Source organism: Pempheris klunzingeri, chromosome 4, assembly GCF_042242105.1.
Source record: "Pempheris klunzingeri isolate RE-2024b chromosome 4, fPemKlu1.hap1, whole genome shotgun sequence".
Classification (NCBI taxonomy): Eukaryota; Metazoa; Chordata; class Actinopteri; order Acropomatiformes; family Pempheridae; genus Pempheris; species Pempheris klunzingeri.
The window spans coordinates 12,422,258-12,438,606 of record NC_092015.1 but is presented as its reverse complement, the minus strand read 5'-3'; the positions used below and the strand labels follow the sequence as shown (position 1 = coordinate 12,438,606).

The following is a 16,349-nucleotide window of genomic DNA, read 5'->3' as shown; positions in this document are numbered from 1 at the left end:
TAGTTACCAATAATCCACACTTAACATGCATTCATACTCGGCAGGGTTTGCCCAAATAGCATAAAAAAACATGGCTAATAACTGGCTACCACTCACATCGAGCGCTCAAGTTTTGTTTTCGGCTCTTAATTTGTATATCCCGGATCTGCTCCATCCTGCCCGTGCTCGTTAGTGGAAAAGCCCACTGTGGGTGACAAATACGGGGCCATGAGTGCAGTAACACACAATGAACACGCCGCTAGGGGACCTCATTTCCTGCCATTTTGTGCGCACGGATCTCTGTGGACGGTGAAGTTGGCCGAAAATATCCGCACCTGCGTTTCCGGTGTAAATTTTCTTTAAAAAAAATCTGCACATTACTGGTGATTATGATATTATTTTATTGTGATGCAGCTGCTGTGTGGAGGTATCGGCTCCTTTTTGCTTTTTTGCTAGCATGTGGAGGAATGCACACTCATGGCTCTGTGGGCAGTACATGCCAGAAAGGTCCCTCAGCTTGATTTGAATAAACCAAATTAGATTTAATTATTCAGAAATGTTGATACTGAGATTTAGATACTGAAACTAATGTTTATGTTTGTCTGTTTAAATGAAAGACACACACCGCATTATTTACTACAGCGCTGCTCATACAGATGAACACCTTCATCATCTACATCAGTGGTTTTCATCCCTCTTGGTGTCAAGGATAGTTATTATTCCTCATTCTTCATTTCTAGTCAAAATGTGAAATTAAAAATATTCCCAACCTTTCTGGGGACCCTACGGCCGACCCTCAAGGACATCTGGGCATCCCTGGACCCCAGGTTGAAAACCTCTTGTCTACATCATATTGCAAAATATAAATTAAGAGAGCAAATACCATGTGGACATATTGTTATAGGCCTCCGTGGTAATATGAATGTTTATTTTCTTATTATAACCAAGTGGAAATAAGGACTGGATACAAAGTAGAAGTGTAGTAGTGTGTGTGTGTGTGTGTGTGTGTGTGTGTGTGTGTGTGTGTGTGTGTGTAGCATTGAAAGTGAAGACATTCATAGTTTCAGTAGTTTGTCCAGGATAAAAAATATTCAATTAAGCATTAAATATTTAATCAAAGAATAAAACAGGCTGCATACAGCCACTTTATTTAATTTCCTGTATGGACAAATGTGACACATATTTATCATTTCTATTATGTTTGCATGTTTGTAAATATAATATAACATAAACATAATAATTTTTTTTTTTTTTTTCATGTAGTTTGTGTAATAACAGAGAGACGGGGAGATGTTCACCAACCATGTCTGATATTATTATACAGGTTATAATTAAGTAACATTAAGCCTGTTCACTTTTCAACAGTAGAAAATTATTGATAGTTTGAGGATAAATTCCAGTCCAGCAGTAGTATATTTCTGACTGGTATGACCTGGTGGTTTTTGTCATATTTTTGAAGATGGTACTTTTATTCTGAAGGATCAGACCCGGATGTCCGCCACGAACGGGAAGCGTGATAAATCTGTGTGGTCTGGTTTAATGGTCGGGCTTGTATCAAGCTACACCGGAATTATTTTTTCTGATGCTGTTTGGCTGCACTCATGCTGGAGACTCTGTTTCACCTGCAGCAGCACAAACATTAGCAAACAGTGCAGATGAATCTCTGCTGCCAGCTTTGCTCCTGCGCTGCCAGAGCTGGCTGAGATGGACCACCATGAAAACCAAACACAGCACAACAAGGTTAACGGGCTTAATGTTGCTAAAGCCTCTGATAACATGGCTAATGCATGATGTGATGAGCTTCAATGGCCTTGTAAAGGATAAGGTACATCCACATTAAGGTGAGTTTTGGTGATGAATACCAGCCAGTTTCTATTGATTGGTGATGCAGCCTGCCATATTTTATCCATAGAGGGAAACCTTGCATGGAGTTATAGCCAGCCATAGTTTTACATTTCAGGTAATTAGTATGTAATCCCAATTTTGTCATTTTAAAGAAGCATAAAGTTGTATTCTAAAGTCCCTTTTGTATACATAAGCCTGTGAGCATAACATCATCACTGCATCATTATGTCTCTGTCTTTCACAGGTCATCTTCAACTCCAAGTCCTCTACTGTTACACTAATGGGGACCTGAGGCCCACCGCTGGATTTCTTAACTGAAACTTAAATTCTTCTCCTGAGAGAAACTGGACAGTAAACATTAGTTGCCATGCGTGTCAGTCTCTGCCAGGGCCTGTTAACTGGCGCCATCATCCTCAACCTCCTCATTCTGTACTATGTGTCCCGGGCGCAGCAGCAAATGATGGAGAAGAGGAAGGAACTCGGCAGGGGTACGAGGAGGGCAGCCCTACCGGCCTCTGGTCTCGGGGGAGGCCTGGGGGCACTTGTAGGAGCTGGGGGTGAGGCAGGAGTGGTCGGAGTGGAAGGACACAGTCGTGGCCCGCGTGTAACTGTTCTCCTTCGGGAGTTTGAAAACTTTGAGAATTATGTTGGGGACGTGGCTAATTCCTTCCTCCGCCAGAGGCCTGAGCTCCCCTTCTTGACTGTGGCTGACACGTCTCCCTACCCTCCCCTGGTGCTCCCAGAGGGGGCGCGGCTTCTAGTGCTCTCCCCCAGCCCGGACCAGCCACCCCAAGCTCACAGGCCCGAGTTCCACGTCCAGACAGAGTTCGTGCTGCTGGTGCCGGATGGGGTGGAGCTGGAGCAGCCTCGGGCTATCGAGAGGCTGATCAGGGAGTTGGAGGGTGAGGGTGGGGGTCCTGTGAGGCTTGTAGCTGCACCCGTGCTGGCTCGATCTGCTGTGCAGTGTCTCCACCTGCGGGTGAACCTCAGGGAGTGGACAGCCACCTACTCGCCGGCCGCATCTGGGAGCAGCGGGAGTGTGTGTACGGCTTTACAAGGAGATGCAGTCATCCTCATTCGCGCCGAGGATCTTTTTAACCTCTCTGTCTCTCTGGGGCGACCCCTCTTCTCTTCGCTCTTTGTCCAGACTGCCTTGAGAGGCTGGAAGGTCAAGTTGCTGGAGAGCCCCTGTTTCTCCGCAAACCACCGGCCCCTATTCAGCTCCGCTCACAACCAGTGGAAGGCCGACACCCGACTGAAGGAGGCCACTGGGAAGCTCATGAGGAGCTTTGGCCTGAAGCGTCTCCTGCTGCCTGACGGGAAGGAGCAGTGGTATGGATGCAGTAAGGAGACGCCACGCTGCTTCGGCACAGTGCAGGATGACACTCCAGACTACCTTTATCTGGATCGCTGGACACCTCCCTGCTGTCTGCGAGCTCTGAGGGAAACCACCAAATATGTTATCAACATTTTGGAGTCCTCGGGTGTGCGCTACTGGCTAGAGGGGGGGACTCTGCTGGGCGCTGTCCGCCATCAGGACATCATCCCATGGGATTACGATGTGGATCTAGGGATCTACCTGGAGGATGTACCCAACTGTGATCACCTGAAGAACCTGGATTCAGGCTCTCTTGTGGATGCTAACGGCTACGTCTGGGAACGCGCAGTGGAAGGAGACTTCTACAGAGTCCAGTACAGCGAGGCCAACCACCTGCATGTTGACTTGTGGCCCTTCTATCCACGTAACGGCGTCATGACCAAAGACACATGGACGGAGCACAAACAAGACGTGGAGTTCCCAGAGCACTTCCTGCAGCCGCTGGTGCCCATGTCGTTCGCTGGCATCACTGCTTATGGCCCCAACAACCACCGAGCCTTCCTGGAGCTCAAGTTTGGAGAGGGAGTCATTGAGAATCCCCAGTATCCCAACCCTTCAAAGAAGAGGCTGGACAGAAGCAAATTATGAGAGGCTCACAAGCCGTTTTATGTCGTACTGTATTTCTTTTTCTAACAACGCAGAGAATCTTGCCTCAGCTTTTTTTTTTTTGTTTTTTTGAAAAAACAGCGTAAAAGATGATGCCTGGAAACTAAGAACGTGCCAAAATGACTGCATTTGTTGTCAATTTTACCAAAATCTGAACACTAGTGTGTTAACAGCAGGCATACCTTCAGAAACTGGTTTACCACATGGTGTACTAAATCTGTATGTGTTGTACAGTAGAGTGTAAAAATGACTGCTGTAAAGATAATATTGTTGTTTAAATGACAACTTGTTAAAAGCAACAGTGTACATACATAAGCAAGGTTTAAAGTTTTATACAGAATTATTTAAAAACAAGTGGTTTTGCCTGAACAGTTGTTTTATGAATCTATTGACTGTGTTGCATTGATTTGCACGGATTCCTCAGTTTTGCACAGTTTATGAATGAATGTTGTTGTATATCGATGACATTTGGTACCTGACAGCTGTTTGTGTGGTGAGTAAGTTTCCATGTGGTGAAAGGAGAAACAGCGTTGCTGCTGCTATCATCAAATATGGAGAGGATGAAATGTTGCTCTATCTGGCCTTAGTATTCAGTTAGAAACCTAAAACTTGACTGAATTTGTGAATAACTATTAACCTGTCACTCAATCATGTGTGTTACTACTGAGCATCGACTCTGTATCGACTGAAATGGAATTTCAATTCAGTAGATTATTCAAGAAAACATTTTTAAAATAGAAGTTGCACATGAAAAAGAAAAAAAAAAAAACACACCAGCCCCTCTGGGAGTGATGCTTGTTGGTTTCCTCTCTTGTTACTCGTGTGTGATGTGTTTAAGGTGTCACTCCAATTCATGAACTGGTAAAATAAAGGAGTTGTAATGTATTAGTTATATTAATTTGTTTTGAGGACTGAAGGCAATTCCATCATAAATACAGTGAAGTGTTCAATGTTTGTCGCAGTTCTTTTTGAACACTAGGTGGCACAACAGACTAATTATTTCATGGTCTTTGTCAATCCTCAGCCCTCAGCAATAACTCATGTTCACCTTACTGCCAGCAGCATAATGGGTGTTTTTCAGCCATATAGCAGGAGCACAGGGGGTGTGGATTTTATGACGGAGCAGAAATGTAATGCAACATCTCTGGAATGTAGCTCACTTGTTTGTCAGACTGGTCCAGTGACGTGCAGTATCTTCTCTACACAGCTCGAGCAGAAGTTACTCTTAGTTTTTTAACAAATAGCTCCATTTCACGTGCATCCACATATATAATCTGTCCTCTAACCGACGGATAACCAGCATTGTTCATATATGGCCTGGTAATAAGATATGTATGTATACCACAGGGAGGCCATGTGAGGTTATTTTTGGTTGCAAAAACATAGAAGGATCCGAGTGCATTTCAGACATGTCTACTGTATGGCACATGTAGATGACAGGCTGTAACATGGATATGGGGCTACAATGGAGGAACTGCTTTTTGGCTTGCTGACTGCACTGCTTACAACTAGCCCCAGCAGTAATTACGGTTTAAGTGCACAAGGCAAGGGGAAGGTTGTAATAAAACTGCCAAGAGACACAGTCATACAATAAAAAAAAAAAAAAGGCATTTATTATTTAAAACCTAGAGACAGTATATTTAGTAGATTTTTTTTTGGAAACATAGCCCCACTGTAATAAAATCACAACTACCATTTGCATACACAACGCAAATACTACCATCAAAGCAGACAGACATCCGTTAGGTGAAAGATCTCAGAAAGGAATGTCAGCATCTTATCACCCTTTCACCAAAATGGCATTAAGTAGACAGCAGTGGACTGCAATAGCCATTTTGAGGCAATGGCTAACATTTTAGCACTCATATGACATGTAAGACTGTAGAAGTGATGAGATTTCAGGTGTGCAATGATTTCAAACATGACCACATAAAATACTGCAAAACTAGTAGAATATATATCTGATACAGAATACAGACTTGAAACTAATGAACTTATAACATTTTGTATCCAACATTAGTACCATATGCCCCAGTCATTTGGTAGAGTTTCTAACAGTTTAAGATGTGGATGGAGGTGATAAACATTTGATAGTGCAACTTAACAGTTAATTGTACATGCACATACATATACAACACGTTGCACATGAAAACAGACAGTATCACTCCAGGGTACAAACGATGCAACTCACCTCATCACTGCCACACCACACATTCTCAAGTCTTGAAGTTTCCTACATGCCTACTGGCAAACTGCAAAAGCAGAATCAAATGGAAGAACCTTGTACAGTCTAGACTTTCACACACAAGTTGACGGGGGGGGCAAAAAAGGCAAAAAAAACCCAACAAAAAAAACAGCCCAATTTGGAGTTACTAACATATCAAAACATTGACTAAATATTTCTTTGGATTTTGATTAGGGAAATAAATATGAACTATAACAAATAATTATCTGAGGTATAAACAATGGTATACAAGAAGGCCTAAAGCACATACAACTAGCCTTTCATGATTATGGCCATCACAGCCAAAACGCAAGTACATCCTTAAGGTGTTCAGGCCTCGAAAGTCAAAACGAACCAGCAGTCCACTGCTTCTATTCTGACCATGTAGCGTAATCCTTGTAGTGGAAGGGCTTTTGTTACTTACACATCACATGTAGTCGCACCACATTTTTAAAACAACAAATGGCTCGTCTTGCCACAGACAGTTCTTTGAAACCCATTTGTACCTCGCCAACATGCCAACAGCTACACAGAGCAACAGCATGAGTGAAAATGTGGGTAAAACAAGCAAGCATAACTCCCTGGAAATGTCATTCAATGATATCAGGAGTTCCCGTGTCTCCTTCCTGTTTGCTGAGATGGTATGATTTTTGGTCTCAGAATATTAAGGAGCATTTGAAGGAGTCTTCATAGTTAAACCTGAGGTTGTGTTGTCTGCCATCACACTGATGTCCTTCTGAAGAGGCAGAAATGCTCGGAGGTCAGCTGGTGTCCGTGTATATTGACATGAGTCCTTGAGAAAAAGTTCCTTCATTCAGCTTTGGGACACTGAGAATATGATTTCATTTAGTGTGCTTCAGAGTGTAAATATTATCCTCCAAATAGGTTTTACTACTGTATTGCTTTTCCTTACCATGACAAAGGCATTGTACGCAAGAGTAATCACAGTCACGATAACAGCCTTCAACCCCTCTTCCCAAAAAAAACTACAAAAAAGAACAAGTTTTTGCCAGGCATACATGATCACAGCCATTTTCATGCAGAATAGAGGGAATGTAGTTAAACTACTGTTCAATATGCGTATCATAAGGCAATTCATATAAAGGACTTATAGTTTAAATACAAGGTTACATTAAATCTGCATGAAGGTGGCTATAATCGTGTATAATAAAATAGAATAAAGATTCCTGTTCATATTTCAGCCTAATAGTGATGCATTTTAAAACACAAGTTCCTCTTCCCATGTGGGAAATTTAAAATGTGATTGTGTTGAAATAAAAAGAAAAAACAAATACGATAACAAAGACGATAGTAATAAAAATTTTGAAAGTAACGGATTCCAGATCAAGAATATCAAATCTTGCTAATGCAGACTGGGTGCAGCAGCTTTATGGTGGTCGTCAACTTTTTTTTAAGTCAGAAAGTTTCATTTTTAGTCTGTATTAAAAATCTGACCAAATTGGTAACCCTGGGTCAGTGGATAAAAACATTCAAGTAACTTCCATTCCTCCTTCATTATTGGATGTAAAATTTCTTTAAAAATTTAATTTAAATTAGATCTACCATTACCAAGATTTTGTAGTGGGTCACCGGTCCAGCCTCTCAGCATCCCAGCAGATGTATACACATGATAGGACACACTTAGTTGTCAGTGATGACCACCTGGTTCATCCAACCTGATCACATGATAAAATTCTGACTTAAAAAAAACAAAACAATGAGGAACATTAGTCGAATCAACACAGCAGCCAGACTAATGAACAATAGTGTTCCTCAAAAAGGAAACAAAAGTAAAAAGGTCACTGTGCATAAAACGGATTTTGAATTTCGCCCTCCACTTTTTTGCTTTAGGCCCGGATACATGTTGTGGACAGAGAGCTCTTCTTTGCGATGTGTTGTAGTATACAAGTTCATCCTCTCTCCACACAGCCCTTGAACCTCAGGTATGAGCTTATACCTGCATCGAATAAGTGAAGGGGATCAACGATGACTTCAGCAGCTGGACTTACATAATGGACTCAGACAGAGCAGTCTTAGCACCCTCTGCACTGTCCTTCCCACCTTGCTTCTCAATGAGCGGTGAGTGCTCAGGGGCAGCAGCTGATAGGTCTTCCACCATCCTGACCTCAGTCAGCTCTGCTCCCTCCTCTTTTTTGGCCGTGCGGTCCACAAAGAATTGCAAGAGCCCAGCTCCAAAGGCATCGCCCTCTACGTTAATCACTGTGCAGGTACGGTCACTAAAGACAGACAGAAGAACGGGATGCTATCTTAATATTACATTATTAAACAAACTGCAGAAATTCAGGCATCGCTGGTGAACGGAAACTGTGAAAGTCATGTCAGGGAGCGTAGTAAGTTTGGATTAATTAAATGGAGCGTGTCATAACTGTCACTTGGCTGTCATGCTAAATACAAAGGTTTTGTACTCACACAAGCCAGTCGACAGCCAGGATGAGGGAGATGTCATTGGTGGGTAGTCCTACTGCCTCCAGGATAATGGCTAGGGTCAACACACCACCAGCAGGTATGCCTGCTGCTCCAACACTGGATGCTGTAGCTGTCACACTGACACAGTAGGACAGAGGATGAACCAGTTAGAACAGAGACAATCTGACACAGCATTTTCACAAACATGAAACGTCATTGCACACCGACCACATTTGTATTGAACTTCCTGATAAGTGAGGCGCCTGTACGGTCGGACACAGTATTTCATCTGGCAGACGTATTTCAGTGGATTTAGGACTTACAGAATGGTGATGACTTGGACGAAGTTAAGGGGAGTGTTGTTCAGTTGAGCGATGAAAACAGCAGCCACACACTGGAAGAGAGCAGCTCCGTCCATGTTGACCGTCGCTCCGATGGGCAGGATAAAACGGCTGATGTGCTTGGATACGCCGTTATTTTCCTCCACGCACTTCATCATCAGGGGCAGAGTGGCAGAGCTGAGAAACAAGGAATAGGGCATGTGTGAGTGTATGAAGGATAAAAAGGTATGTGCGTATGTGTGTGTGGAAGGAAAAGTGTGTGTGTGTGTGTGTGTGTGTGTGTGTGTGTGTGTTTTAGAACAGGACAACCCCAGTATTTGATATTTAACAACCAGGGTGAACAAACAGGCGTGTGTCAGAGAAGTGAGCAGCGGTGAGTTTATTACCTGGAGCTTGTTCCAAAGGCTGTTGCCAGAGCTGTGAAAATCCCCCAGAGGAAGGTGTATGGGTTCTTTCTTGTAATGATGAAGTAGATGGCGGGCAGTACGAGAAAGCCATGGATGGCATGTCCAATGATACAGCAGGCTATATATTTTCCCAGACTGGCAAACAGAGTCCCAACGTCCTCCATCTCAACGATCTTGCCAGCTACAAGGAACATGATACCAAGAGGAGCGTACCTGTTGGGACACACGAAGTGCAGGGAAGAGAGAACACTGCTTTAGATCACTGTGGTTCGGGAATATAGCACAAAGAGAAAGCATCTAGCACTAAATGATCAAACGTATTTATTACGGAGCTTAATTCAGATTTTATTCTAATCCCTCCTAACCCAGAAACATGCAGGTCTTTCTCACCACATGATCCAGGAGACGAGCACCATGGTGGCCTCGTTGAAGGAGTTGAAGAACTTGATGAGGATCTCTCCTTCCTCTCCCAGCTTCCTCAAAGCCACACCAAACACAATGGCAAACACTACCAGACCAAGAATGTTCATGCCGTCCTGGTCGACGCCAAAGGGCACCTAGAGACACACACACACACATGCGCGTGAAACACAGTCAGGGCACTCAGATCCACACCAGTCATCATACTAGAGACACAACAAGATGGTGTCCTTGTCTTATGTAGAGTATTGATGGTCAAGGTTTTGTGGACAACGAGGACATTAACTTTGCTCACCTTCTCCACCGTGACAGTGAGATTTCCATCCGAGCCATTCTTGGTAACCAGCTTATAGCTAGTTGCATACTAGAGAGGAAAGAAAAGTTTGGCACAGTTAGTTTAGCACACTCAACGGTCATCTTATCTAAATATTTACTTTATGAAATTTGTGTAAAATTATAGAACAGAGCTGCAGTACTTACTGACTGAAAGGCAGCAGACACCAGGTTGGAGGGAAAGATGTTTCTGTGGGAACAAAAAAAAAATTATTCTCAGTGTGTACCAGGTGACATGGAAAAAATCCAATGAAAAAGCTGCGGCTGTGATTGGAAGAAGAGAAATTCCATGTTTGGTAACTTAAGAGCACAACACAGCTGGCTTGACTTGGGCCTTGTTCCTTTCTCTACCTTCTCACACACGGAAAAAAAAACCCAACCCTGACCACTGGTGAACACATGGCAAAGCCATAAACTGGCCTCCTTTGAGTTCATACATGTTTCTGATGAAGTCTGAGCTGTTTGGGCACTGCATAGAAGAATTTAAAATCAAAGCAGCTCTGGGTCAAAGTTTTACTTTACATCCAATCTTTTTAGAAATACTATTTTCTTCTCTTTTACAGTAGTCAATCAACGGCGGTGCTGCAAACAGTAGCTATTCCCTCTGGATGTCAGTGACAGATCATAAGGCTGATCATGTGGAAAATAACTGAGAGCATTTGACTATTAATCCCCTTTTTTCCAGTCTACCCTCATTTCTAAATGCTGCTGTGCTATTCATTCCCTGCTAACAAGTACATACATACACACACACACGTTGGTACATAGATCCAACTGCATATTAAATCTCTCAAGAACTCATGAAACCCATGTGTCCCCAATACCCCCTTTCCTCAGCGGTCTGCAATGGATTTAGAGTAACAAGGCATTAACTTCACAAGCTCTTTCCAGCCATTCATTCCCTTTCATTGGAACCATAGTGCATCAGGATTAAACATCATGTGACTGGGCGGTGGGGGGACACGTGACAGCACACAACTGGATCTGGTTGTGCTGCTAAGAGTCATAGCAAGGCTGCCCCACTTTCAGGACAGTGTTCGTTATTTGGTGGTTATTTTCAACTGACTGGTATGACTATAAGTGAAACTGTTGCGTTATGCGTCAATTTACCATCATTCTGAGCCCCGAGTGGCATTAGGCCTGATGCATTGTAGCACATGTAGCGCAGTAAAACCAAAATGAGGGAGAGTCGCTGCCGGGCGACAGGCCCAGCTAAGCGACTGAGCTAACACAGTAGCACAAAAGTTAAGGGAGGTTGTCAGAGCGAACAGGAGACCCGGCTGTGGAGACACGGTAGTGGCAGCTGGGGGGTCTGAGATGCTGGGATATCATATGGATAGCCTTTAAACCTGGAGTTACCTCACTAACCCCAAATACTGCTTCGTAGTACAGGCCTCCAGGTGTAGGGGGAAAGGCAGCACAGCAGTGTTTTGCATTGTGGATTTTCATTCACTCTAACTTTGCATGGAGTTAAGAACGCAGAGATGAAACCTGAAAGAGATCCACTTCCTTCTTGTGACCCTATTTTAAGAAAAAGAAAATTCACTGACAGGCAAACATTTTTCTCTTCTCTTCTACACTGGTCAACATGAATAAACTTGACAGCTAAAAAAGCAAAGACAGTGAATGGAGTGGTATGTCAGCAATTTGCACGTGGCACTGTCACACACGATTAGGTGGGTGTGTTTCGTTTTCAATGACAGGCTGCTGAAAGAGGCAAAGTGCTCTGATGTCTTCCCAGCATCTCGTTACACCTCCCAGATCTGGCAACAGGTCTACGTGGAATAATACGTGTTTAGGTTCCTGCCCAGCAGCATTTCTACGTGTTTGATGTGGCAGATGAATGAATGGATGGATGGGTGATGGATTTAAAACCTGCTACCATCCTGTTTATATCACCTTCAGCTCAAAGTAAACAGTATACGTGGTCAATAAATCCACTGGTGACGCGAGCACCAACTTACTTGTGAATGTACCGTATGGTTTTGAATGACAAAACAAACAAAGGCGGGAGGAATTTCAACAAGGATGTGTAGGAGTGGCTTTAGTCAGAGTTAAATCCATCATATGTATCCTCAGGCTGACACGGTCTTTCACTGCAAGCATGTGTGTGTGTGGGCAATGATTTAATAGAGCCTCTGTGTCGGAGCAATGCCTGGGCCATTTTTTACACTTTGATGAACAGCTCTCCAGTCAGCCTCACACTGTCTCTGTTGTCAAAGCTAACCAGGACACCGACTGAGAGGCCTTGCTCTAATGAGAAGCACAGGTTCTGCCTGCTGTCCTATTACGATAATGTGCAAATGTGAGTGCATGTGCCTAGATGGCCTGTCTCCTGCACGAGACTATTGTTTGTTTGTTTTTTTTTATTCAACCGGCAGCCAGCTACAGTAGATAAATCTGGACACGGGTAGTGAGATGTTGCATTCAGGAACATGAGTTAACAATAAACTGGACTGCTGGGCTGATTCTAGAAATGATCCTGCTCTTTGATAGGGGTCATTATTATGAAAATCTCCCTCCTCATGTTAGCTGTTACACATGAACAGAGAGTCAGACAAAAAGCCAAATAGCCCATCAGAGTTTGTAAACCAAGCCATTGTGTTGCAACTTGCAGATACCATTACATAAGGTCTTACGATATAAATCTGGATAAAAATGCCAGTCTGTGACCGGGTACGTTTCTCCCTTTTACTCTTGCGTGTCTAATTGGGCTCTGGGCAGACTGAAATGTTTTGCATGTGTTGCCAGGTCTAGTCCCACTGCTGGAGGAGGAGGAGGAGGGTCTGGCATTTATTGTACACAATCCTATAATTCCTGGAAAGCAGACAAGATTGTGCAGCAGATCTTCAAGTGTATGAAGACTGCATGTGAAAAGATACTTTGTGAATGTGAAACAGCAAAGTGTTTTTCGCTTGTTCTCACCAGCATAATATTGTTTTGAGTTTACTGGGGGTATAGTATAGTAAATAGTCCTTTTTCTTTTTAAAGGAACACATACTAGGCCCCTTCTGCCTACGCTATGACTTTGCCTTGTACTGTCATTGTGTTTACAAAAGGTTGAGGTTCAGCACACTTTAACATTTCAGTACCACTTATCTACTGAATAAGCTGCTGGCTCAGGTAAGCAAAAGGTAAAAAAAAAAAAAGGAAGAGGAAAACCTGCACCTCATGGAAGCGGTCGTGAAAGATGCGTTATTCTAAATCCAGTGTATGATAATGTGTCACAAGGTTTTGACATCTCACCATTTCAGTCTCTGAGTCAGTTGTTAACCCACTCAGAAGGCTCTGGCTTCCCTTTACTCCCTCCCATAAGTGAGGTGGCACAGGTCTTGTGAATGTGACATGATGATAACAAAAACAACACAAATGTACTGTACTGAGTCTCTACCAGACTGGTTTAGAGCGTTGCAAAAAAGGTATGCACTGACTTTTAAGTTCAAAAAAACGTCAGCAAGTTAATGGATGCGAGGCAAGAAGCCAGGGAGATGTTAGATTAGATTGTTCTTCACGTCAGCTTTTATTACAAAGCATCATGGTCCGTTTCACATGTCTTTTCCCCCAGAAATGATCGTAAAAGACGGTCTGGGCGTGAAATTAACAGGATGGGTTTGTCCCTTCGTAGCAGGGGAAATGTCATGTTCATGTCACAGGAAATGTGTCACCCACATGTGGTTAGCGTGAAAAAATCCGCGTGTCTATTTCTTTAAAATAGAAGTTGTGAGACACGTCATCAGAGGAGAGGTTAACATCTCTCCAACCTGTGGTAGACAGACTGTCTGCTCACTTAGATTAACCCACAGTGGAAACACACACACACACACACACACACACACACACAGGGAAGAGATGATGCAACAACTTGGTACAATTACAGCTCACCTAGACGAGGGGAAATTAAGCTACCGACAATGTTAGGAGCCTAATCCCCCGCTGTTAGCACTTGAATTTATTGTCCATTCGGGTGTCTTAAATCTAAGTCATCTGGACAGAAGAGGAGGAGGGTCCTGCAAAGGTATCGCTTACTGAAAGACACATAATGTTGAGATAGCTAGCTTGTGTCACCCAAACACTGCACCATGATTACACTCTAAACTACTTTTTAAGAGTTTGTGGCTCACCTGAGGGGAGGATCACTCACCTGATCAGGTCCAAGAAGGAGTCTATCACTTCTTTAGAGGCAGGCACGCTGTCATCCACGCCTTGTACGTTGGTTTTGGGTATCGACACCGACCCCGGGGTTAAGATGAAAGCCATCACGACCCCAATAGAGGACGCGATCAGGGTGGTGACCAAGAAGAAGAGCATGGCCCAGCCGCCAAGTTTGCCCAGGGCTTTCGGGTCGATGCTGGCCGCCCCGGACACCAGACTGCAGACCACCAGGGGGATGATTATCATCTTCAGCAGTCTGATTAGCAGCTCACCAGGGAACCCGATGTAAATGATCTGGGTCCTGGTCAACACCACGTTGCGCACGCCAAGTCCAATAAAAACCCCGATGATGACCCCGGCCACCGTGAGAATCACCAGCAGATTGGCCATTAGTATCCTATGCAGACGCCGGGACGCGGGCTCCGGGCTCCTCCCGGGTTCGGTCAGCCCGTTGGCCACCGGCTCGTTGAGGTGCGCTTCGCCGTTGGCCGCCTTCCCCTCCATGTCTGTCTTCTCAGCCATAGTGCGCGCTGAAGGTTACGGCGAAAATTATTCTACGGGTACGAAAAACTTGACTGAAAACCTATCGACAGGGAGGCAGGAGTGACTTTTAGTAGGACCGGTATCGTGTAGTGTTCGTGAGAGGACCGGTAGCGTGGAGCGTTACTGAGAGCCTGAGAGGACCGGTAGCGTGGAGCGTTACTGAGAGCCTGAGAGGACCGGTAGCTGCTTATCTAAGAGACCCCTGTCTGTGACGTGAGCTGGGCGGGGTTAAAGCGGTAGTAGTCACTAATCAATGAGCACAATACTACTAGGTTGTTGGCAAACTCTCTCTAAAGTGTTAAATTAGCACACACTGCGTAAAGATATGGCTGACAGACAACAAACTGAGTAACTGGATTCATAAGACTCACTGTGCCCTGACACTAGGCTCAAAAGACAGCACATTGACTGAGGTTCAGACTGACTTAAGAACCTCTACACCTGACCCAGACCCTACTACTGACCCTGACCCTGGGGAGGACTTCCCACCACCACCAACACCCACACCCAGAGAAGTACATTTGACCTGAACTCCCCACCTAAATAGATGCAATTGGTGTTCCCAGAGGTGTGCCTGATGAGTGCAAATTAGCCGACCAGTTAGCTGCAGGTTTTGAATTGTTTCTTTTCTGGTGGGCCACCATCAACAACAAATGTGGACAGGATTAACTACATCCATTTCAATGTACAAAGACTAGCTAACATGACCAGGGATGTGGTCACAGGTTTACATGAACAGTTGACTGCCACTTCACTGATGACCTACCAAAATAGAATGGCCCTGGATTTTTCTTTTAGTAGAAAGAGGTGGTGTTTGTACTATGTTCGGCCAAGACTGCTGCATGTTCATTCCGAACAACACAGCAGCAGATGGCTCCATAACAAGAGCCCTCACTGGCCTTAAAACTATGTCCATGGAATTAACTGAACACTCAGGTATTGAGAACCCACTTGCTGATTGGTTTGATAGAACATTTGGCGCATGGAAAACACTGATTAGCTCTGTCTTTATCTCGCTTGTGGTTGCAATGACTCTTTTCACCCTATGTGGATGGTGCTGTATTTCCAACACCACCTCTTTATCAATTAGTCCAATATCCTAGTGAAGCTCTTCCACTGGTCTCTCTCTCTGAGCCCGGAGATGGTGAGGCTGAAGAGGATCCCGCCCTTGGGAAAGAAGACCGTTATTTGTATCCCTGAACATATCTGCACACACCCTAGACTGCTAAGGTTTAATACACACCCATATATAGCTATCCACACACTTAGAGGTGTGATACTTATAGATATTATTGCTTATTGTGCATTTCATGAGTTGTTACCAGTTGAGATGTGAGGGTTATACACTCCTGGGAAAGAGGTTCTGTTCCCGTTACAAAGATGTTTTCTCCTGGAAGAAAGGTTATGCTTGCTGCACTTTGTTTACACATTTCCACATGCACTGTGCAATGAAGAATCGCTTGCTGCTATTAACTGCAATGAAGAACAGCTTACACATATTTGCCCACATATAGGTCACATTAATTTGCACTGCTTTTCCTACATATTGTTTATTGATATAGTAAAGGTGTATCAAAAAGGGGAACACTGGCAAATCTCCCATGTAATTGTGCTACACTGCGGTTGGTTGTTTGCAGATTGGGGCCCTGCTAGACTACTTGCTGCTGAAGTATGCAGTACAATACACATAACAT

At 44.0% G+C, this 16,349-nt stretch overlaps 2 protein-coding genes across 2 annotated transcripts; one reads left to right on the top strand and one right to left on the bottom strand.

Moving 5' to 3' along the window:
• Window positions 1-1,710: 1,710 nt before the first annotated feature.
• On the top strand, window positions 1,711-3,847 carry fkrp (fukutin related protein). Its single transcript, XM_070829781.1, has 2 exons — window positions 1,711-1,820; window positions 2,069-3,847. Exon 2 carries the CDS (start codon window positions 2,192-2,194, stop codon window positions 3,788-3,790), a length of 1,599 nt encoding a protein of 532 aa, XP_070685882.1. The 5' UTR covers window positions 1,711-1,820; window positions 2,069-2,191; the 3' UTR covers window positions 3,791-3,847.
• Window positions 3,848-5,598: 1,751 nt separating this feature from the next.
• slc1a5 (solute carrier family 1 member 5) lies at window positions 5,599-14,779 on the bottom strand. Its single transcript, XM_070829628.1, has 8 exons — window positions 14,102-14,779; window positions 10,108-10,150; window positions 9,923-9,991; window positions 9,598-9,764; window positions 9,187-9,420; window positions 8,783-8,977; window positions 8,463-8,597; window positions 5,599-8,269 (listed from the first exon to the last, which is right to left on the bottom strand). Exons 1-8 carry the CDS (start codon window positions 14,632-14,634, stop codon window positions 8,038-8,040), a joined length of 1,608 nt encoding a protein of 535 aa, XP_070685729.1. The 5' UTR covers window positions 14,635-14,779; the 3' UTR covers window positions 5,599-8,037.
• Between the last annotated feature and the right edge of the window lie 1,570 nt (window positions 14,780-16,349).

Excerpts from the sequence above, each read along its gene's own strand:
- fkrp (XM_070829781.1), top strand. The coding sequence starts at position 2,192 with ATGCGTGTCAGTCTCTGCCAGGGCCTGTTAACTGGCGCCATCATCCTC.
- slc1a5 (XM_070829628.1), bottom strand. The coding sequence starts at position 14,634 with ATGGCTGAGAAGACAGACATGGAGGGGAAGGCGGCCAACGGCGAAGCG. Across the intron at positions 8,978-9,186 it reads GCCTTTGGAACAAGCTCCAG|CTCTGCCACTCTGCCCCTGA; the intron begins GTAATAAACTCA and ends CTTGTTTCTCAG. Across the intron at positions 8,270-8,462 it reads CTGGCTGTCGACTGGCTTGT|TGACCGTACCTGCACAGTGA; the intron begins GTGAGTACAAAA and ends GTCTGTCTTTAG.